The sequence below is a fragment of the Cebus imitator genome, unplaced genomic scaffold, assembly GCF_001604975.1.
Source record: "Cebus imitator isolate Cc_AM_T3 unplaced genomic scaffold, Cebus_imitator-1.0 Scaffold18, whole genome shotgun sequence".
NCBI lineage: Eukaryota > Metazoa > Chordata > Mammalia > Primates > Cebidae > Cebus > Cebus imitator.
In genome coordinates this window covers 13455258-13477927 of record NW_016107333.1, presented here as the reverse complement: position 1 = coordinate 13477927, position 22670 = coordinate 13455258, and the positions used below count along the sequence as shown (strand labels likewise).

The 22670-nt window shown below is 44.4% G+C and overlaps 1 protein-coding gene and 1 pseudogene across 3 annotated transcripts in view; one reads left to right on the top strand and one right to left on the bottom strand.

Annotated features, from left to right (window-relative positions):
• The first annotated feature begins 1025 nt into the window (after positions 1 to 1025).
• The window catches only part of NTN4 (netrin 4), a 123905-nt gene continuing 102260 nt past the window's right edge, over positions 1026 to 22670 (top strand). Inside the window, exons 1-2 of one of the 3 annotated variants that reach the window (XM_037733874.1) lie at positions 1026 to 1119; positions 4718 to 5238. In XM_037733874.1, the coding sequence (XP_037589802.1) occupies positions 4765 to 5238 (474 nt within the window). In that variant the 5' untranslated portion in view covers positions 1026 to 1119; positions 4718 to 4764. Of the gene's footprint in view, positions 1120 to 1405; positions 1964 to 2027; positions 2432 to 4717; positions 5239 to 22670 lie in introns of those variants that run through there. The other 2 variants (XM_017516080.1, XM_017516086.2) reach the window with 2 other exon arrangements.
• Positions 19333 to 19888, bottom strand: LOC108294294 (annotated as a pseudogene).

The window sequence follows — 22670 nt, the reverse complement described above, 5'->3', positions numbered from 1 at the left end:
AGCTATTTTTTTGTATTTTTAGTAGAGACCAGGTTTCTCCATGTTGGCCAGGCTGGTCTCGAACCCCTGACCTCGTGATCTGCCCGCCTCAACCTCCCAAAGTGCTGGGATTACAGGCGTGAGCCACTGTGCCCAGCAAAGGGTTTGTTTTCTAAAGCAGGTGATGCTGCATGACACCTTCTGCCACTTTCCTGTGTTGGCCAGAAGAAGGATTTTAATGTCTCCCAAATGGATTATGCTGACCTCAATCTAGATCCCCCTGGGAAATAGAAATTTCTTATATGTTCCTGGCTGGGTCATTGTGAATAATATCTCCATGTATCCCAAAGCTCTGAATTATCCTCATCTGTAACAGACACTACAACTGAATGGTATCTGGAACATAGTTAATTTTATGGAAAATATTCAAAGGAACAAAATGAACACTGCAATACAAAGTGCTGTCGACTTAGATTTTGCCAATTTCCCTGGATGTGTAAGTAGAATTATATCTTCACAGAACTTGCCAAAATCCCAGACTCGACTATTTAATCTCTTTCCAGAAGCACCAGCCCTGAGCAATCCTATCTACAATTTGCTGCGTGTGGTTGTTACTAAATTGTTCCCGGTAAGTTAGTTCCTAACTCGCTGTTTCACAGCACAGAATACTCTATAAAGGGAGAGCGCTTGAAAGGACCAGAGTTCTCTTTGTCATGCCCCTGCCTCTGGACAAGGGTGTTCTTAAACTGCCCACTGGCTTACCCCGTGACCCTCTTCTTTAGCACTTCAAGTTAGAGAACACCTCTCACACCAAAGTGGGCACACCCTCGGATCGTGTAGGCAGCGATTGTTTAGCCGAGACATCCCCCACCCCTCAAAAGGCCGCAGAGAAGCAGCGAACGCCGCTTAGCAGTTGTCGCGCTCTCAGTGCGGGTGACCCCGGGCTGGGTTGGGGTGTCCCTTCCCGGGGTAGTGGGACTCCCTGAAAGGGGGTGGCGGGAAGAAGAGGGAGGGCTTGTTTCTCTGGGGGATGTGGGAAGTAGGCGCTAGCTAGCCTGTTTCGCGGTTTTTTAAGCCCCTTGGCATGCCCTGACCTGATCAAGAGGGAGTCAACTGCTCTTAGGAATGTTCCGGGAGAAGGTGGGAGATTGCTTTCCAGGGGAGGCCTGTGGGTGCTGGAGGGCACCAAGGGGGTCGCCGGGGGTATGCAGGGCACGCGCCGAGAGGGGTGCCAAGGCAGCCGGGGGCCGGGCTAAGGAGGACTGGACCAGCGGGCGGCGGGGGCGCGGGTCAGGGCGCGGGGGACCCCTCCCTGGGAGGCCGCGGCGATCCGGCCGCGCTGGCTGCACCGCCCGGGCTGTCAAGCGCGGGGGGCGGGCGGGAGGAAGGGGTGGAGGTGCGAGGGGAGGAGGGCTGGCACCGGAGCGCCGCGGCGTCGGTGCAATAAAAATGCATCGCATGGAACTGCCCGTGGAGAAGGACGGGACGGAGCCGGGGCGGCCAGAGGAGGTGGGAAAAACGGAGGAGGACGCCCAGGAGGCGGCGGCGGCGGCGGCGGCCGGGAAGTGAAAGGTCTCGCAAAGTTCAGCGGCAGCTGTGGTCGCCGAGCCCCGAGCTAGCGGCGGACCAGCCCGCAGGGCCGCTCCGAGGGGCAGCTCGGCCAGGCCGGCTATGGTCCTGGGTCTCCTGCCGTCCCCCAGGTGCCCGGGCCCCGCCAGGCCGGTGCGCGAGGGTCACCCCACCGCCCCGCGCGGCCCCGGCCCCCGGCTCCCTGCTGCCGGCGCCCGCTGACCGAGCCCGGCGCCCTGGGAGGAGGAAGAAACCAGAGCCCGGGTCCCTCCCGAGGACGGCGGCGCTTCATCCCGCAGCCCAGAGGTCTCGGCTCCCTCCCGCACCCGCCGGCTCGGCTGCTCCCGGCTCCTCCCGGCCATGGGGACCTGCGCGCGGCTGCTGCTGCTCTGGGGCTGCACGGTGGTGGCCGCAGGTGGGTGGTGACGCGGCCGGGCCCCCACCCCTTCCCTCGCTGCTTCTCTAACCCATTTCGGGACTCGGGGATGCAGGGGAACCGGGGCTGCGAGCGCAGAGCGCGGCTCCCGAGGGTGAAATGAGTGGCCATGTTCCGCCTCCTTTCCTGGGGGCTCCGCAGCTTCAAATACTATTGATTTATTTTTGCAACTGGGATACACATGCGCTTAGATAACCAGATATCCTGGGTGCGCCCTGCCGGGGATATCGCGACGGGGGTTTCTTTCTCGGTTTGGCTTGTTAAAAAACTGCCTTTCCACTTGGTGAGGGAACAAAGGACCCAGCTCGCCATCCCCGGCACTTCATGGCCTGAGGAATGATGAGGAGGGGTGGCCCAGCGACCCTGGGCGCGCGTGGGCCTGGGTCGGTCTCTGGTGGAGGGCAATCGCTGGCGTCCCGGACCTCGTGCTGGGTACTAGGGAAGCAGGTAAGGACACCTGGGGCAGGGCTGAGCACCCTCTCCCCGGAGCCGAGGCTGGAACGCAGTGGGGCTCCCGGCTTGGACGGTAGGTGGTGATCACCCTGGGCTTGCACGGAGCTGGCTGGCCGCCCCTGGGGAATTGGTACCCTGGCCGAGGCTCTGCGGGAGGTCGGAGGCGGGTCTGCTCCCTGGCTCGGTAACTGGACAACCGGCGGAGGCGTCGGCAGATGCCTTTTCCCTCTCACTCGCATCCTGGCTTTCTTGGGTTGCCCTAGGCCACTGGCTCCTGGCTTGCAGTTTCCGCATTCGGGATCCCCTTCTGCTCCTCTCCTTCCCTCTTTCAGGTCACCTGGTTTCCAGTTAGGCATAAGTGCAGCCCTGTAGGTGAGGGGGAGAGCTGTGAGGGACTCTGCAGACTCCCAGTCAGTCGTGCGGATCTTGTCTGCTTCAGAAAGGGGAGCTGGGCTAGAGGGACGCGTTGGTGGCTACAAAACCTTGTCGCACGCATCTCCTGCCTTCGGCTTCCATTCTCCCCTGAGAGTCGCTGGCACCCAGCAAAATCCAGCCTGCATCCCAAACCAGTCCGAGTCACAGGAGCACCGTTGGTATCATTGAACAGTCAGTTGAGGGACTCCAAGTATTTTGCCCCACGGATTGTTTATCTGGCTCAAATCTTTTCTGCACTTGTGAGTTTAGCGGCATTTAAAATTATTGGGTATTTTTCCCAGGGACCTATTAAAGGCCTAGGATTTTACTCCAATTCCTGCACTCTTAAAAGATGAACTTTAAAAAATTTTTCCTTCTCAAACCATATTATGGCAAAAACATGCAAGCAATTGAAAGGTTGTAAATAAACATCCCAAGGCAAGTGTTTCAAGTCAAAAATACTTGTACAGGCAGTATGTAATTTTCCCTGAAATGTTTTACAGGTGAGTCATAGCACACTGTGTGTTTGTGTGATTCTGGCCACAAGCAACTGTTGCCAGCTAATCAGAAAAGTGGTAAACCGAACCCAGGCATAATGCACCCTTTGACATTTAAAAAATAATGCCTAAGGGAGCCCTTTATTTTTGATTGCAAGGCTACAGTGGTGTTGGCCATTGTCAGTGTGTGAAATGTCTGTTTCAGCCTAAGCTGTCATTTGGCCCCCTCCAATCCTTGCTGTGATAACAGTTCAGAGGCACTGCTTCTTAAGAAGCAGAAACATTCAATTAGCCAGAATTTGGGGGTTGATTTCCTTTTCCCTCTTTTCCCCTCTGTTTTAACCTTTAAAACAGATGATTTTTGCTTAAGGTATTCATAATTAAAATGACAAACTCAAATCAAAGGATTATAGTATGCAGTCAAAATGTTAATAAGTGGATAATGTTTATCATTTTAACTAATTTTAAAACATTAAAGTCTGTCAGGTCTTTGTTTGGGAGGAAGAGTGTGTTTCTTAAAGAAGGTGTTTCAGTTCGCAGATAATATTTAAAGGTGCTGTTAGTGGCTGCCATACACTATCCTGTTAAGCAAACAGGTAGCTACTGTATAACCTGTCACAGGTAGAAACCCTCAAGAGACAGAGTGTAAAATGAGCTTTTCTGCCATTTGGCAGTTCAGAGGGCTTTTTTCTTAGTTATGTTTATGTCATGTTAGAAATTGATAGTGCACATCTGAGCTCCAGTGATCTCCAGCTTTGCCTCCCCCTAAATGAGGACCCATTGTATATTTATGAAATATCTCATATTGCTTTTCCTAGGGAGTTTATCCCTTCACTGGCTTAAAATTATAAAGAAAATTGAATTCTACATTTTCTTCTAAATGCATTCTCATAATAAACATGTTAAATCAGTGAAGGACTCACATTGAATTTGAAAGACTAACTTAGATGGCCTTAAAAACATTATGGTTTTTCGACAGTCTTGACTTCCAAAACCAATCAATGTATTTGAAATATAGAAGACATTGACAAGGCAAAGTATTTGAAAAATTTTAGACCAATAATCTTCACCCTGCTCATTCTACTTTCCCTCCTCCTGCCCTCTGCCTAAAGTAATTGTTTCTCTGATGTGAATTTTACATCTGAACATAAAAGCCATACACACACACACACACACACATGAATGCATTGTGAATGCAGAATAGTGTTCATGCTCAAACATGAACATGGTGGAGCATAGTAGAATTTTCCATTTACTGAAGGTATCAAGCGCTTTTGGAGAAATCCTTGATGGTTGTTGATGGACTAGGTGGCCAAAAGAGCTTTTCAGATGGGTTTGTCTTGCATCATGCATGCTTTCCCTTTCATAGGACGGAGTGGAGTCGCTGGACGCTGTGAAAAAGCCTGCAACCCTCGGATGGGAAATTTAGCTTTGGGGAGAAAACTCTGGGCAGACACCACCTGCGGTCAGAACGCTACCGAACTGTACTGCTTCTACAGTGAGAACACGGATCTGACTTGTCGGCAGCCCAAATGTGACAAGTGCAATGCTGCCCATCCTCACCTGGCCCACCTGCCATCTGCCATGGCAGACTCGTCCTTCAGGTTTCCTCGCACATGGTGGCAGTCTGCAGAGGATGTGCACAGAGAAAAGATCCAGTTAGACCTGGAAGCCAAATTCTACTTCACTCACCTAATTATGGTGTTCAAGTCCCCCAGGCCGGCTGCCATGGTGCTGGACCGCTCTCAGGACTTTGGGAAAACATGGAAGCCTTATAAGTACTTTGCAACTAACTGCTCTGCTACATTTGGCCTGGAAGATGATGTTGTCAAGAAGGGAGCTATTTGTACTTCTAAATACTCCAGTCCTTTTCCATGCACTGGAGGAGAGGTAAGAGCACCTGTTTAACACTGTAACTAAGATAGAAAAATGTTACCAGCCCACATTTTTTTTTTAAGCATGAAGCTATACTTGTAGCAACATGAATGAAATTAGAATTTTTCATGAGCTTTATTTGTCATAAATTATTTCTCACCCTTACGTATGAATGTGTAGCTTCAAGCAGATCGTCCACTGGCTGGGTTTAAATCAGTATTCTAAGATTCAGATTTTTCACATTATAAAAAAGAGCAGACACACATCATTACTCTAGAGGCTTCTCATTGCGTCAGTTCTCGGGACTACCTATGTGCTTCTGAAGGGGGAAAAGTTACTGAGACATTCTGTTCCTGGAGCCTGCACGGGTATCTTCCTGGTACTGTTAATATAAATAGGAAGTAAATAAAAACAAAGCCAAGAAAGAAAAAAAAATCTATTTGTCAGAAGGATACTTTTGTATAAGAGTAGCAAACAAATGAAAGTAGTTACTTTTAACATACAAAGGTTCTTCTGGGCTCACAGACACATGAATTTCAGCTTAAGGACCCAGGACCATCTTAAACTCATTCTGTAAAACAGCCTCCTTAGCTACTGATCCAATTTCTATGTGGAGTGTTTTCCCTTTAATGGTCCCTTCCTCTAAGGGAGAAACAGGTCTTTTTTAGCTTTTCCTTAAGTTCTGGGGTACATTTACAGATCGTGCAGGATTGTTATGTAGGTAAACATGTGCCAAGGTGGTTTGCTGCATCCATTCCCTCATCATCTACATTAGGTATTTCTCCTAATGTTATCCCTCCCCAATACCCTGACTCCCTGCTATCCCTCCCCTAGGTCCCCCACCCCCCGACAGGCCCCAGTGTGTGATGTTCCCCTCCTTGTGTCCTTGTGTTCTCATTGCACAACACCCACTTGTGAGTGAGAATATGTGAGTTTGGTTTTCTGTTCTTGTGTCAGTTTGCTGAGAATGATGGTTTCCAGCTTCATCCATGTCCCTGCAAAGGACATGAACTCATCCTTTTTTATGGCTGCATAGTATTCTGTGGTGTATATGTGCCACATTTTCTTTATCCAGCCTATCACTGATGGACATTTGGGTTGGTTCCAAGTCTTTGCTATTGTAAACAGTGCCTTGAAAGGTTACTCCCAACCCCCAGGTGTATGAGAACATTCAGAGAAAACTGAATAAAAGCAGGTTAAGAGAATATAATACCTTCAATAAGTAGATGAAGAAATATTGATTCAGGAAAAAGAAAAGAGTATAATCAACCTAATTCTGGTGCATGTCATGAATACACAGACTAGATAAGTGGCTTTCAACTAGGGGTGACTTTTGGCCCCTCTTCCCTGGGGACATTGGGACATTTGGCAATATCTAGAGACATTTTTGCTAGGGAGAGGGACACCACTAGCATCTAGTGGGTGGAGGCCAGCGATGATGTTCACTCTCAGACAATGCTCAAAATAGCATTCCCCACTCCACCCCCTACCAAAAATTATCTAGCCCCAAATGTTAATGTACCGAGGTTGAAATAGCCCGCACTATTAGGCATACATCCAAAACATGGATCACAATGGCCGCACAAACTAGAATAAGCACTCCTCTAGCATCATTTATACAACTATTCTCAGACTTCACAGATATATAATCAGCATTGTTGACCCCCTCAGGCACTGTAGTCATTGCTACTAATTCTGCTTTTGGTGTAGTATGGGGAGGTGCTTGCCAGGGGCCTGGTGGAAAGGTCGGTTTGGGACCTCCTTTCCCTACTACCATAGATACGTGGAGACTTTTGCCATATTATCCAGCTGCTTCTTCTGTTTGCACCTTGAATAGTGCAAGAATAGTGCCGCTGGCACCAGAACCAAGTAGGACATGGTGCAAGCAGCATAGCGATTGTTTCCCATTCTTCTTCATGGTCCACAAAGTTGGCTGAATATTGTAAGCTCATTTGCAGCCTGTCGTGATGGACATTTTTAAAGATACGAGGACAGGAAAGACACAGATAAGTTAGACTCGTTGTTTTGTTATGTGAACACTTTGTGTTGAAAACAGATGAATGTCTTGAACTCTCAAATTGCTTTGGAATTGATCCACAGGCTCATAATCAGCTCCCTACATCTCAGTGCTACTGGGCGTTGTGTATCTATGAGGTTGCAAAAATACAGTTTTAGTAACCAGATGGCAGGCATACTCATTTAGCAGATATCACACTGAGTTTATTGCAAATCTGTTACAACAGTACAACAATTATTTAGAGATGACTGTAGTAACATTGAACTAAACTATATGGAGGTACGATCTTGTCTTTTTTTAAAACCAAACTGTTTACTGTCATCAATGCTTACATCAAATTCCAAGCAGAGAGAGACTAACATTTATGTAGGTCATTTCAATGTACAGATACCTTCTATACCTAGTTTGTAAGTGTTCTTAATTGTAGTTTTTTTTTTCCAGCAGACATATTTTAATGATAAGAAAAGCATCAAGTGTGACTTAGTTCCCTCTAGAGCATTATTTGCAAGTATAAAGTGTAAATAAGTCATTATAGAATTTCTTCTTTTAAGAGGACAGGTTTGGGAACTAATCTTTCTCTCCTGAGTTAAAGAATAGAAAGTCTATCTCTAACTCAAAGACCACAGGAAGCCTTTCCAGAAATGATTATTACCTTCCTCTTCTCTGTCACGTTAGAATATAAATCAGTGCAGACCTACAGATTTATTTTGCAGTTTCAACTCCATGTCATCAGTTTCCATCTTTGAAAATTGTGTGCTCAGAAAAAGAAGCGAGTCAATCTACTTTAAAAATAAGAAGTCTCAAATTTCATTTATGGATTATTTGTAACTTTATAGACCTATATTTTCCTCCATTCTATAGAAGACTTAAGACTTCTCTAGGTAACATCCTATCAATTAGGCTAACATAAATAAATGCCAGACTTAATTCGTTTCCAGCATTCATTCAGAAATACTGCTTTGGGTTTTGAGAGCTTGTAGCTTCATGTCTAAAGAACCAGATACCTCCATCAAGAGAGTAGAAGGCACTAGTCATCTAAAAAAGGACTTTTTTTTCTGAGATGGAATTTCGCTCTTGTCGCCCAGGCTGGAGTGCAGTGGTGCGATCTCCACTTCCCAGTTCAAGCGATTCTCCTGCCTCAACTCACTGCAACCTCCACGTCCCAGTTCAAGCAATTCTCCTGCCTCAGCCTCCCAAGTAGCTGGGATTACAGGTGCCTGCCACCAGGCCCAGCTAATTTTTTGTATTTTTAGAAGAGATGGGGTTTTGCCATGTTGGGCAGGCTGGTCTCAAACTCCTGACCTCAGGTGATCTGCTGGCCTTGGCCTCCCAGAGTGCTGGGATTACAGGTGTGAGCCACTGCGCCCAGCCCGAAAAAAGGACTTTAAAAACATGGTCCCAAAAATTCAACCAGAAAGAACACCTTTTAAATAGATATTGAGCCTGCTCTATAGAAACCTCCTAAACTGCCCAGCTCTTTCAAAGAATGGGGTATGGCTATACTAAAATGTGTCTCCTTCCCAGGAGATGAGACTGAGGCTGGAAGTAAAGTGATTTGCCCAACAACATACTCTTAGTTATGTGACAGAGCTAGGACTAAGTCACAAGTCTTTTGACCTTCAGTCTAGCATTTGTTCCATAAAATCAAGCTCTCTCCCTCTATTAGTGACCCCCAAGAACTGCTGGCAAAGAAGATCTTATATCTCCCTCCTCCCTCAATCTCTTAAAGCCATTTGCTGCTATTCATTTGGATATGACATGAACGTAAAATGGAATCTGCCAAACAGTTTTCTCCTGAGCAGCAATGTCCTCTGAGATGTGGTATACTGAGGATAAAAGATCCCATTGTCAGCTTACGCTGGGAAACACTGACTGTGTTTAACAAATTGAAACATTTATAAATACACTAATATTCTCATTATGTACCCTGTGCCCCCAAATGGGAGATCTAGGATGTGACACTCCTGGACTTACTTGGCTATGAAACTCTCTTTTTGCAGAACTCGTCGCTCTCTTTCAGGACCCTGATGATCCACAGAGCACAGCGTGGGAAATGTTGAGGTGGAGGTTTAAGTGCTCTCAAAGCCCTGGTGAAAGGCACAGACAGGCCTGGGGCTAGGCATCCTTGGATATCAAGACCGTCCATTAGGATCTCAGTCTACTATGTAGTTGGAGCAGGCAATAAAATAATAACCTTGAGGCTAAAGATGATGGGTTAATTAGGCTTTCTTGGGATGTAAAAGAACCACTCTCAGATTACCTCTGGGTACAGAAAACACAAGGAAGTAGGAAGATATAGCAAACCGTCTCGGGTCCCAAACCGTCAGGACTCATGAAACTAGAATTTCAATGATCACTGTTAGGAAACAGCGTCTGTTCCAGTGACCTAAAAGCAACTCTAAAGGGATGTAGTTATTGTCTCCTTAGAAGTGAGCATGACTCGCTCCCTGCTCTATTAACTCTCTGTTAAAAGAACTCTGTTCAAAATTGGATAGCCACCAACCAAAGCACACAGATATATTTTTAAATTTTTCTCTAGGGCATTACAAAAATGTGCCATTCAAAGGCAGGACTGTAAAGTCAGAGACAGCCAAGAACATAGGGAGTAGCTGGGTCTCAAAGCAATCTTTGAATAGAAAAGGATTCCTAGGCTGGGCACAGTGGCTCACGCCTAGTCCCAGCACTTTGGGAGGCTGAGGCAGGCAGATCACCTGAGGTCAGGAGTTCAAGACCAGCCTGGCTAACATGGAGAAACCCCCATCTCTACTAAAAATACAAAAAAAGAGCCAGGTGTGGTGGCACACACCTGTAATCCTAGCTTCTCGGGAAGTTGAGGCACAAGAATTGCTTGAACGTGAGAGGCAGAGGCTGCAGTGAGCCGAGATCACTCCACTGCACTCCAGCTTGGGCAACAGAGTGAGACTCTGTCTCAAAAAAAAGAAAACAAGAGAAGAAAAGGATTATTAAAGAGGGGAAGGCTTATGTCAGTTCTATTTACCTGTATATCCCTAGCATCGAGCACAGTGCTTGGATCACAGTAGGCAGTCAATAAATCTGTAGCTGAATGTATAAATGAGTCATATGACAAGCAAGGAGAAATGAATAAGCCTTGGGCAGGGGATGAGGATCAGAAAGCTTGGCTAACATGGAGAAGCTGAGCTGGTAGTCATATGAGACTAGTTATAGTGTGGGGAGGCCAACCCACACTATAGTCTCATATGACTAAATTATTTGCCCATTTATTCAAATAATTTTCAAGCTGCTATGTGTCAGATCTCATTCCAGGTGCCATAGACATGGCAGTGAACCCAACACATATAAATCTCTGTACCCATGAAACTCAGATTCTAATGTGGGGATGGGGAGACAGAGAACAAATAAGTAAAATCCATGTTATGTTGGAGTGTGGTAAATACTAAGGAGAGAAAACAAAACGGGGCGGGGGTGGGGAACGCTGGCAGGGGAAGGTTTGCTATTTTTATTTTTTCTATTTTTTAAATTAATTAATTTTATCCAATTAAAGCAGAAAAAGAAATGGGGAACATAAACAAATGGAAAAACAGAAGTGACATAGTAAGATGAGAGAATCAAGCTTAACAATTTATTTTCTTCCCAACTTTTATTTTAAGCGCAGGGGTACATGTGCAGGACGTGCAGGTTTATTACATTGCATAGGTGAATGTGTGCCATAGTGGTCTGCTGCACAGATCATCCTATTGCCGAGGTATTAAGCCCAGCATTCATTAGCTATTCTTCCTGATGCTTGCCCTTCTCCCACCCAGATTTGCTATTTTTAAAACAGATTGAAGGATTTGTGTTTGACAGAAAGGACAGTGACAGGACTATGAGTTCCCAGCAAGTTTTCATGAGTGAATAAAACCTACAATTAAAGGTCACATTTCTTTCACCTGGTAGATATGGGAAAATGATGTTGGATATTAATGAACACAACATGCATTGATAAAAACCCCTTTTGCTAGTGTTCCTTAGAATGAGAGCATTGGAAAAGGATTCTAAATGTTGTTAATGGAAAAGAATATGACTCATGAGTAATCTGCAGCCAAGTTTACGTGGCTTGTCTTCAATTACTCAGCTGAAATCTGTGTTTCTAGCCCAGTGCTATTTCCACTATACTATGTTGAAATTCCTCTGCATCAAGTCAAGTAGCATGAAAGATACAAAAACTCTATACATTCCTGTCCTTCGTACTCCTTACAACCTACTGGATGAGACAGCAAACATGATAATTTATGGACTGATTCATTAAATTATATGAGATAGTGCGTGCTTAATTCCCCTAAAATGTTGTGTAGATAATACACTTTTCAAGATCTAAGTACTCATTTGTCTCTAGGACATTGGGCTGAGTTTCAATATCTTGTGATAAAGTCAGTATGGCACAAGTGTGTAGAAAATGATAAATTACTTAATTGGGGTCTTATGGGCTTTACATTTATGATATGTTAAGCAATATTTAGAATTTTTTAAAAGATAAAACAAAGTCAGGTATGAGTAGGAATGCTTTCTTTTCTTTTTCTAGAGAGAGTCTCGCTCTATTGCCAGCCTGGAGATCTCTATTACAATCTCGGCTGACTCGGCTGACTGTAATCTCTGCCTCCCCAGTTCAAGCAATTCCCCTGCCTCAGCCTCCCAAATAACTGGGACTACAGGTGTGCACCACCACGCCCGGCTACTTGTTAACTGCTTGTCTTCAATTGGTGAAATCTGTTCTTGCCTGTTTCCATAGTAGCAGTAGTCACAAGTCATGATGGCTGCTAATAGCTATTGAAGCCTTCCCACCTGCCAGGTACTCTCAGTGCACTGCATCCCTCATTCTCACAAGAAGCTCCTTAAACCCCAGTATTAACTCTGTTTTACAGACAAAGAAACTGAAACCTAGGGAGCTGAAATAACACAGTCAAATAATAGCTATAATTATGGAGCTGACCTATTCCAGAGCTGGGATGATTAGTTTGCCTTGAAATTATTTATGTGATTAGGCTTTATTATAACTCCCCCCAAAAAATTTTTTAATATATATATAAACACAGGGTTTCACCATGTTGGTCAGGCTGGTCTTGAACTCCCGACCTCAGGTGATTTGCATGCCTTGGCCTCCAAAGTGCTTGGATTACAGGCGTGAGCCACCACGTCCAGCCCCCAAATTTTTTTAAAAAAGAGAAAAACTGCCGGGTGTGGTGGTTCACCGCCTATAATCCCAGCACTTTGGAAGGCCAAGGCAGGTGGATCATGAGGTCAGGAGTTCAAGAACAGCCTGGTATGTAGCCATACCTAGAGAAGAGCAAAGGCCTCAAGGAAGTCTGCTTGGCATCTTCCAGACTGCGAGGAGGCTGGTACCAAAGCTGAGGGGCCAGGTGCAGTAAGATCAGAGTAGGTGAGATCAGAGTGATAGGGAGGTGTGGGCATGTGGGTCCTCAAAAAGAAGTGCCCAGAATGACCCAAATTTAGGCCTAGATCAATTCAATCCTGTTCATTGTTTTTAGCATTCCCTCAAAGAAGCCCCCATTTGAACCATATGTTATTCTGGGCTTACTTATAAAGTCATTTGTTTTTAGTCTGGATGATATTAGAAGCCATTGGAGGCCGGGTATGGGAATCCTAGCACTTTGGGAGGCTGAGGCAGGCGGATCACCTGAGGTCAGGAGTTTGAGACAACCTAGCCAACATGGTGAAACCCTGTCTCTACTACAAATACAAAATTTAGCCGGGCATGGTGGCAGGTTCCTGTAATACCAGCTACTCGGGAGGCTGAGGCACGAGAATTGCATGAACCCAGGGGTGGAGGATGAAATGAGTTGAGATTGCGCCGCTTCACTCCAGCCTGGGCAAAAGAGTGAAACTCCGTCTCAAAAAAAAAAAAAAAAAAAAGCCATTGGATATTTTAGGTGGTGGGCTGATGTTATCTAATAGGATCACTCTGGCTTGTGTAAGAAAAGACCAAAGAGGGAAGGAGGATAAGGGAAGAAGCAGGGGAAACATTTAGAATCCTGTTGCAATCATTCACGCTAGAGCTGATGGTGCATGGCACAGAGGGCAGCGGTGGAAATGGTGAAAAGTGGTTGAATCTGGATCCATTTTGTTGATAGAGCCAACAGCATCTGCTGACAGGTTGGATGTAGAGTGTAAGAGAAAGAAGTAAGTGTTTTTAGTGTGAGCACCTGGAAGAATACAATGGCCATTTACTGAGATGGAGAAGACTTGCAGGGGAATGGATTCAGAGAGGAACACCAGGAACTCATTTCCAGACAGGTTAAGCATGAGTTGCTTATTAGACATCCAAATGGAGATACTGAGGAAGCCACTGCATTTAGAGTTCAGAAGAGAGGGCTGGACCAAATATATGTTTGGAAGTCAGCAGTGTAGAGATGATATTTAAAACTGTGAAGCTGGATGAGATTGCTAAGGGAGTGAGTATGGACTAAAAAAGAGAAAGTTCTAAGAACTGAGCCAAGGGGAGGATTAAACGTAGTCCATTGATGCTGCCATTATTGAAAACACTTTTGCAACTAATTCTGGGTGGATTGCTTGAGCCCAGGAGTTCGAGACCAGCCTGGGCAACATGGCAAAACCCCGTGTCTACAAACAATACAAAAATTAACTGGGTGTGGTAGCACACACGTGTACTCCTAGCTGCTTGGGAGGCTAAGGTGGGAGGATCACGTGAGCCTAGAGAGGTTGAAGCTGCAGTGAACCATGATCGCGCCACTGCACTCCAGTCTGGGCAACAGAGTGAGACCCTGTCTTAAAAAAAAGAAAACCAATCTCACTAATTTATGGGTCCAACTGTTGTTCAATTAAGCAACAACATGAATTGATTTGTGTTGGGTTACCATAGTCAGAATGGTGGTGAGAGAGAAGTTGGGGAGGCCGAAATCTAAAACGGCAGATGAGAGAGAAGTTGGGAACGGCAACTTCACATTTTCCAAACATCACCTACAACAAGCAGGGAGGAGGTAAAGCACTAATTGGATAACAGATGGTGATGGAAAAGGGAGAGGGAGCAGTAGTTGGAATGCTATATTGAAGGAGGAAAAAGGTTTTGAAAATGCTGTGCTGAAAGAGAAATGTCCATTTTAGAGACCTTCAGATTTTAAGGGCCTCATATTCCATTCATGTTGAAATTATCTAACTTTTCACCCTTTTTGACTCTCAAAGTTTCAGCTATAGAGCAATTTTTTTGGAATGCCACTGGACTATCACAGTATTGGAAGCCAAGTTAAAATATAGCATTGCACACATTTTTCTGCTTGTTATGAAATTTGATTCGTAGAATTTGATGGACAGCATCTACCTTGACAATCCCATTTAAGTAAAAGGGTTTACACGTTGACACTTTCCATTTGTGTGCAAAATTAAAAAATATATATTATGAATCTTTAATATTGAATATATTAATATTTAATTGTTCTATTAGGGAGAACAAGGGAAAACCACATTTAGAGATCACCATAGAATCCAACAGTTTCTGTGCTGGGCATTTTGCATGTACCCAGTTTATCTTTAAGAAACAAATTCTTTTCCTGGATGGTTTCTCTTGCTAATGAGCAAACAAAAACAAAATAACACCCTTCTTTCTATATCAGATTTCTCTTCTCTTCCTCCCATTCCTGCCTCTGGCAGAGGAGCAGAAGTCTTCCCAGACCTCTGCTATGTTTGCTGATGTTACTGTCCACTTCATAATTCCAGTTCCTAAAACAAAAAATAATTACGAAAAATATTCACATGCTTCTTATGTGACATCATATTCATTCATGCTGACACTGTGTCTTCTGGCTGCTACTGAAAAGGGCTTCTCTGTTTTAAAGTTGAATTGAAGAGAGATGATATGATCACCTTCTTACACTGTTTAATCTACATCAAGGACTTTTGTTTCTTTTTATTTCAGCCAATCTAGCCTTTCTCAGGTCCTTGAGGTTTTCCACCAGTTTTTTTGTAACAGATGCCTACAATTCTCTCACAGTCTGTGTCCCAGTAAATAGCCTCTGACTCCACCCCCACCTCCAAATAAAAAGTAAAGGTAAATGTAGGTCACATCAAATTGGCGCTGCATCAGGAGAGCCGGGCACCTCGCTCTCCAGGAGGCTTCATCCTTGCCCTCCACCCTGACACATTCAAAGGGTACAAAACTCATCCTTTTGTAATCATAGCTCCCTCTCTGATGATCATCAAAGCTCAGAAGAATGTAAGCCCACTGGGGTAAGAAAGTGTAGTTTGCAGAGACAAAAACCAGGTGATTGGCAGCCCCTACATCCCACCTTTCTTGCTTCTTATGTGCTCCACTCATTTCCATTTTTCACTCCTGACCATTTTTCTTTCTAATTTTCACTTCTGTTAAAGCAAACTAAATATGGCCTGAGAAGGACTCTGTACTTCTATATTTGAGTCTTTGTGGACAAACTGTAACCTAATTTAATAGGTAGACAAGATTGAAAGCTGGCCAGGCACCATGACTCATACCTGTAATCTCTGTACTTTGGGAGGCTGAGGTGGGTGAATCACCTGAGGTCAGAAGTTCAAGACCAGCCTGGCCAACGGGTAAAACCCCATCTCTACTAAAAACACAAAAATTAGCTGGGTGTGCTGGCGCATGCTTATAATCCCAGCTACTCGAGAGGCTGAGGCAGGAAAATCGCTTGAACCCGGGAGACAGAGGTTGCAGTGAGCCGAGATTGCACCATTGCACTCCAAGCCTGGGCAGCAAGAGTAAAACTCCGTCTCAAAAAATAAAAAAGTCAAAAACCTAACTTGGGAGTATGTGCCTGTAACAACAGCTGAGTCTTCACCAATCCAGCGTCCATACTTCAACCATTCATACACTGCTGAATGTTCGAACTGTGTTCAAATAAGGCAAATGCCAACCTGTAACCAATCCAGCTGTGCTGTACCTCACTTCCAATTTCTGTACATTATATCCTTTCTTGTTTTCTTTTTTTTTTTTTTTTGTCTATAAATCTTCTGCCACCACGTGGCTTCGCTGGAGTCCCTTTGAATCTGCTGTGATTCTGGGGGCTGCCCAATTCGAGAGTCATTCATTGCCTAATTAAACTCCTTTCAATCTGATTCAGCTGAAGTTTTTCTTTTAAGACTTCTTTCCTCAAAGCATCTAGTTATGTCCCAGTAGACCACTTATTTTATCTCTGCTCTGGCTCCTATTTGTCAGTAAAAATGGACATGACACTTAGCCTGCCCCCACAATTTTCTCTCTGGAATCTTTTATCAGTTCTCTCAATTCCACTGCTCCCTTGTCCTTCCATTGCATCCCAATCCTAGCTCAATCTCACCGTTCACCTTCTTGCTCCTTCGACTAGACCGCTGAACTCTACTGCAGAAAATAACAACAGAGTCATACTGAGAGATGCCTTTATGTTTTTCCCATCTCAATTTTGCCCTCAAACTTCCCTGGAAGTCTTTCTCTTCAGCTCTCTTTCATCCCTGCAGAGACGCTTTCAAAGCTTCTCTCATCTCTCTAAGCCTCCTCCGCAAACCTCCTGCTCACTCAGCTAAAGAGCTTGCCTCCTGCTTCACAGAGAAAATAGATGTACAAATGGCATTGCTGTCTAACCCAGAGAAGCCCATCAAAGTGAAAAGCTGAGAGTTGCTCTCAATTCCTTTTTCTCCTTCAGGCAGCTTTGATCATCCACCAGGTCCTGTCCCATTCTGCTACTAGGGTCTCTTTAGTAGGTATGCCTCTCTCCATCCCTAGAGCTACTCTCCTAGAGCAAACCACCCGTATTTTCCTTCTGTGTAATTGCAGCATTCTCCTGAATGTTCTGTTCTGTCTCACTTGCTCACCAATTTATTCTCTATACTGCATTCTGAAGGATTTTTTTTTTTTTGAGATGGAGTCTTGCTCTGTTGCCCAGGCTGGAATGCAGTGGCGCGATCTTGGCTCACAGCAACCTCCACCTCCCAGGTTCTTGCAATTTTCCTGCCTCAGCCTCCTGAGTACCTGGGACTACAGGCACACGCCCCCATGCGCGGCTAATTTTTTGTATTTTAGTAGAGATGAGATTTCACTGTGTTGCCCAAGCTGGCCTCGAACTCCTGAGCTCAGGCAATCCACCCGTCTCAGCCTCCCAGAGTGCTGGGATTTCAGGCGTTAGCCACCATGCCTGGCCCTGAAGGATCTTTTAAAAGTACAAGATGTTACTTCCTTGCTTAAAACTTTTCAATGACTCTCCAATTGCATTATCATGAAGTCCACATTCTTTTTTTTTTTTTTTTTTTTGAGACAGAGTCTCACCCTGTCGCCAGTCACCAGGCTGGAGTGCAGTGGCACAGTCTCAGCTCACTGCAACCTCCGCCTCCCGGGTCCAAGCAATTCTCCTGCCTCAGCCTCCCAAGTAGCTGGGACCACAGGTGCACACCACCACGCCCAGCTAATTTTTGTATTTTCAGTAGAGACGGGGTTTCACCATGTTGGCCAGGATGGTCTCGATCTCTTGATCTCGTGATTCTCCCGCCTCAGCCTCCCAAAGTGCTGGGATTATAGGCTTGAGCCACCATGCCCGGCCTCTTTTTTTTTTTTTAGACAGAGTCTCGTTCTGTCGCCCAGGCTGGAGTGCAGTGGTGCGATTTCAACTCACTGCAGCCTCCGCCTCCCAGGTTCATGCAATTCTCTTGCCTCAGCCTCCTGAGTAGCTGGGACTACAGGTACATGCCCCCATGCCTGGCTAATTTTTGTATTCTTAGTAGAGACAGGGTTCCACCATGTTGACCAGGATGGTCTCGATCTCCTGACCTCATGATCCACCTGCCTCTGCCTCCCAAAGTGCTGGTATTACAGGCGTGAGCCACTGCGCCCAGCCAAAGTCCACATTCTTGGATGTGACTTGCTAGGCCCTATCTGAGTGCCCCCTGGCCTCTTGTCTCATCCCTGCCCCCTGAGCTGTAGCCTCTAGCTGGATGTGTTGAGCTGCTTGGGTTGCTCTCAGATGCCAAGTTCTTTCTCACCATCTGACCCTCCTTGGCTGAGGCTGGGGGAAGGGCTTTCCTTTTCTGATCTCCTCCCTAGTCCTGCCTCTCATTTAAGTTAATTAAGTCACTCAAATATTTTTGGGGTGGATGAAGAAATGACTAGATAATTCCCAGTTATCCTCAAGGAATTAGCCTTAACTTCATCTTGTGTCAAGATTCTGGGTTAGCTGCTGCATACACGTGTGTCACATGTGTACACCCACAGTATCCTACATTCACCTCTGCCATAGCACTTATCACATTCTTTAGTGAGCTCCCTAAGGTAGCCCAGAACATACTTGGAAAACACTGCCTTAGCATCTCACCTGCTGCCTGACGTATTCAATAGATATTGATCAAGTCACCAACTCTTGCACTATTGTTGTTATTGTTACTGATGACAACTTTGTACTGCTTCTTATGGTTTAAAGCACTTTTATGGCAGAATATGGGATGTGCAGACATAGTAAACAGTGTATTTGACAGATGACTTGCTAAGTGTCTCCTAAGTTAGCCATTTAGGATGACAGATCCTCGGGCAGGCAATTGATCAGCATGATTTCTCAACAAGGACGATGTCATGGGTTCCCCCCCTCTGCTAACCCAAACGACAGCCTCTATTCCCAGTCTGTGAAGGCCTGGCACAAAGAGGGTTCCCATTTAGATGGAAAGGTATAAATCTATCACCACCTCTTGGAAAACAGTGCAAGGTGTAGCTGAAGGTTCACTTGGGGGAGTTGTTTAGTTTTTCATCAATATCATGGGAAATGATTGGGAAGGGTGCCTCATGCTCCCGGCTGGGCTCTTTGTCACAATGCTGAATTGGTTGCAAGGGTGGTTGTATTGTGATTCTGCCAAACAATCACCTTGTGACACTGTGGACAAGCTTGTGCAGCTATTTGGCTTACTGGGACAAACCGCCAAGCTTGTTACTTTCTCTCCACAAGCACTGATAAGCTACATCCAATTCACCTGAGTTTTTGGAGCTGGGAGGAGAAACCAGTTGGGGGAGATAACTTTTTTTTTTTTTTGTATGAAACAAAGTATTTTATTCAAATTCCCAAAACAAACTTGAGTTATGCTGGGTTTGAATCGAAGAAAAAAGTCCAAGTTAGAATAGGAAAACAAATAGTTTTCATTTGGTGGGAGTTGAAATCAAAGAATACATGTGTATACATTCTAATCCATCATGTGTCCCATGTGGCATTTTCCAAGGTTTTAAGATTCTACCAGGCCAAACCCTTTGCCACGTTCACTGCTTTTGCTTTACTTTCCCCTTCGTCTCTCTCGCTTTGCCTTCAGCCTTTTTCTTTGCCTTTGGTTCATCCATATTGGGTACTGCCCATTCTGGTCTAGAAGAGTCTTTTTGTTTCTCTTAATATCAGTCTCCATTTTCATGTCATCTTTTTCATCTTTTACCCCACACTGCATTTTCTCTTGGCATGTTTGGGTTTGGGTACCACCGCAGTTGCCATCTCTCGAGCATCTTTCATTAAAACATCACCGTCTAGTTTGAGAACACTTCTAAGCCTGCTGAGCTCCTCTGGGGCATTCTTTTTTCTCTTTTCAGCGAGCATCTTTCTTTTCCACTTGCTCCGTAAGCTTTTAGCCATGTTTTACCTGAGAAATGAACACACATGCCATAGGATCTTACCAACCAGAAGTTTTAAGGTGGGGAGAAAACTTTCTTTGGTGAGAGAGATTTAAATATTATTTTCCTTGCCAAAATAAACAAAATAAACTTTTTTTTGTGAGAAATTTCCGAGCTGTGCCTCTTCCCTATTACCTGCACCTCATTATAGTATATTCCTGTCTTTAAGGAGTTCACGGTCTGTTTGGGACTTTTAAATTGCTGTCTCTTAAAGGATGGGTAATAATTGAAAGGTAAGTGCACCTGTGTAAGGAAATCCACTCCTGAGAGTGGTTGGGGGGTGGGGGTGGGGAAGAAAGGGAGATGGAGGGAGATGCAGCTAGCCCTGGGTGCTCCACGGGATGTAGTTTGGACTCAGGCCTGTGGGTAGTGGAGATCCATCAACAGTTCTTCTGAGTAGAGATAACATAATCAGACCTGTTTAAGAAAGAATACTCAGGGGACAGTGTGAAAGGCTCTTGAGTGAAATGTATGAGATTAAACAGTGGTAAATATAAATTCCTTTTTTCAAAAATCAGCTACACCAGAGAGGTGTGACTTATCAGCTGTTCATGTGAAAAGACCTGAAGGTTTTAGTTGACTGTAATCAACGTGAGTCAACTGTGTATCATGACTGCCAAAAAAGCAAATGCAATTTTAGGCTACGTTCATGGAAGAATAATCCTCCCAACAAAAGAAGAGAATAGCCCTTCTGTCTTCCCATCTAGGCAAGCACAGCTAGATTATTATGCTCAGGTCAAGATATTCCCTTTTAGAGAAAGCTGAGCAGAACTGGTGAGATCAATGAGAAACCTCGTTATATAATAAACAATTAACTTGGGATATTTCACTTATGAGAGGATTTATGGATGTTCAGGAATTGCTAGCATTCTTTAGATGTTTGAAGAGGGATTAAGTGGGCTCTGATGCTTTCAAAAGGCAAGAGTATGACCAAAGAACTTTCTAAAAAACTAGATGTTTCCGAAGACCAAATGAATTCCCTTCAGTTTCTCATCCCATGAAGTGTTTCTGCAAAGGCTGAATGATCCACAGTGAGAAAGGGTACAGAGAGGATTCATGTCCAGATTCAGAGGCTTAGGTCAAGACCCTTGAATGTCCCATTTAACTCTGAATACAGATTATGACCTAAGAAGAGTCATCCAATGACTCCAGTAGAAGAGGGCTTGTGTTGGACACTGCTTAGTTAGATCAATGAGTCTTCCAGCTAGCTAGGCAGGGGCCCATAATTTTGGTGCAACTCTTTTAGGGATCTTATTTGTTGCTACTGTAAGAGGAGCTGCCATTTTTAGCCACCGAACATAAGGATGTCACTTACCTGCCAGAGAAAAGGATGGCAGAAGAAAAAGGAAAGGAGTCCCTGAGTCTTTCTGAGTCTCTGCTTTGTATTAATGGATGACATTTCATTTATATTTATACCAGACACAATATGGCAGTATGAATGCAGGAGTTGTGCTCTCATCTGTCACCAGGCTCTGGTGGTGCTAGCTCTTGAGCTGGTTCTCCACTTCCACTATTATCTGTCTAGTTCCCTCTCTCTCATTGCACACTCAAATCTCGAACGTAGCCTAAAAGGCTGTCTTTGTATTTTAGGGGCCTTGGAGTCTTCTTTTGTAAGTTGGATCAATGTGAGAAAGAATAAGATAAGACATATACAAATGCATTTTATAAATGGCCGAGTACTATATAAGTGCTATTATTAATAATCATATAATTCTATTACATTATTAGTGAAGTGGACTTTTAGGGCCAGTTCATCCTGTCACTCAGCAAATATGTGGGTGCCCCTATGTGTCTAGCACCTTCCCAGGCTCTGAAGATATGGTAGTAAACAAAATAGACATCAAATGCCTTCTAAAGCCCAGACAACTGCGTGCAAATACATCTTTAGAGCACAAACCAGTTGTAAGTTAGGGACTCCCTGTACTAATTTTGGTCAACTGTCAATGTCTCCAAGACCGTTAAGGGCCTGCATTTTTTTGTTTACAGTCATTGAATTAGAGAACATGAGTCTTGGGCATTTAATAGTAGACAAAGTGAACACAAGAATTGTATCTTTTCATGAAAGCAGTAGCCCAGTCATCTCCCTAGACAGGCAAAAATAGAGTGGGAGTTGGATTTAGAGAAAAGTGAACAAATCAGAGGTGTGAAGAACAATTCATGTCTATTCATTCCATATTTAGTTTGACGTCTTTATTGAGACTTTACAAATTCTTTTTAAACCGTGTTATGAATGTCAAGCACAAGATAAGGAACTATGTTTTTAAAGGTATTTTTAGACAGCAATCTTATGGTGAGATACAAGTATGAGCTTAAAGTAAAATGCCTTATCAAAACTGAAAGAAATGTATCCACCTACGTCTGTGTGGTATTTCAGACTCATGAAGGAATTTCCAAGTGATTCTGTTACGAGTTTGCTTTCCAGTGAACTTAGAGTGAGTGAACCAGTTAGATTTCTAGCCCTCCTGTGGCTTCCCTTTCCCCCAGAGAGTAAGTGAGTGAACATAGAGTGAGTGAACCAGTTCGATTTCTAGCCCTCCTGTGACTTGCCTTTATTATTTTATTAGGGATGGACACTCTTCATGATTTTATATGACAGGTAATATGCTTTTAAAAGTCTCTCTTAGGTCCTGTAAAAGATTCTCAATTTGGAGTAATGTAATCAGAACTCACACACACTGGTTTTCCAAGAACTTTATAAAACATGCACCAAGAACAGGTAGAAAGTCACAGCCAGGAGTTCAATGATGTATTGTTTCTGCTTCTTTTTTTAGCTCTCCTTTTTTTTTTTTTTTTTTTTTTTTT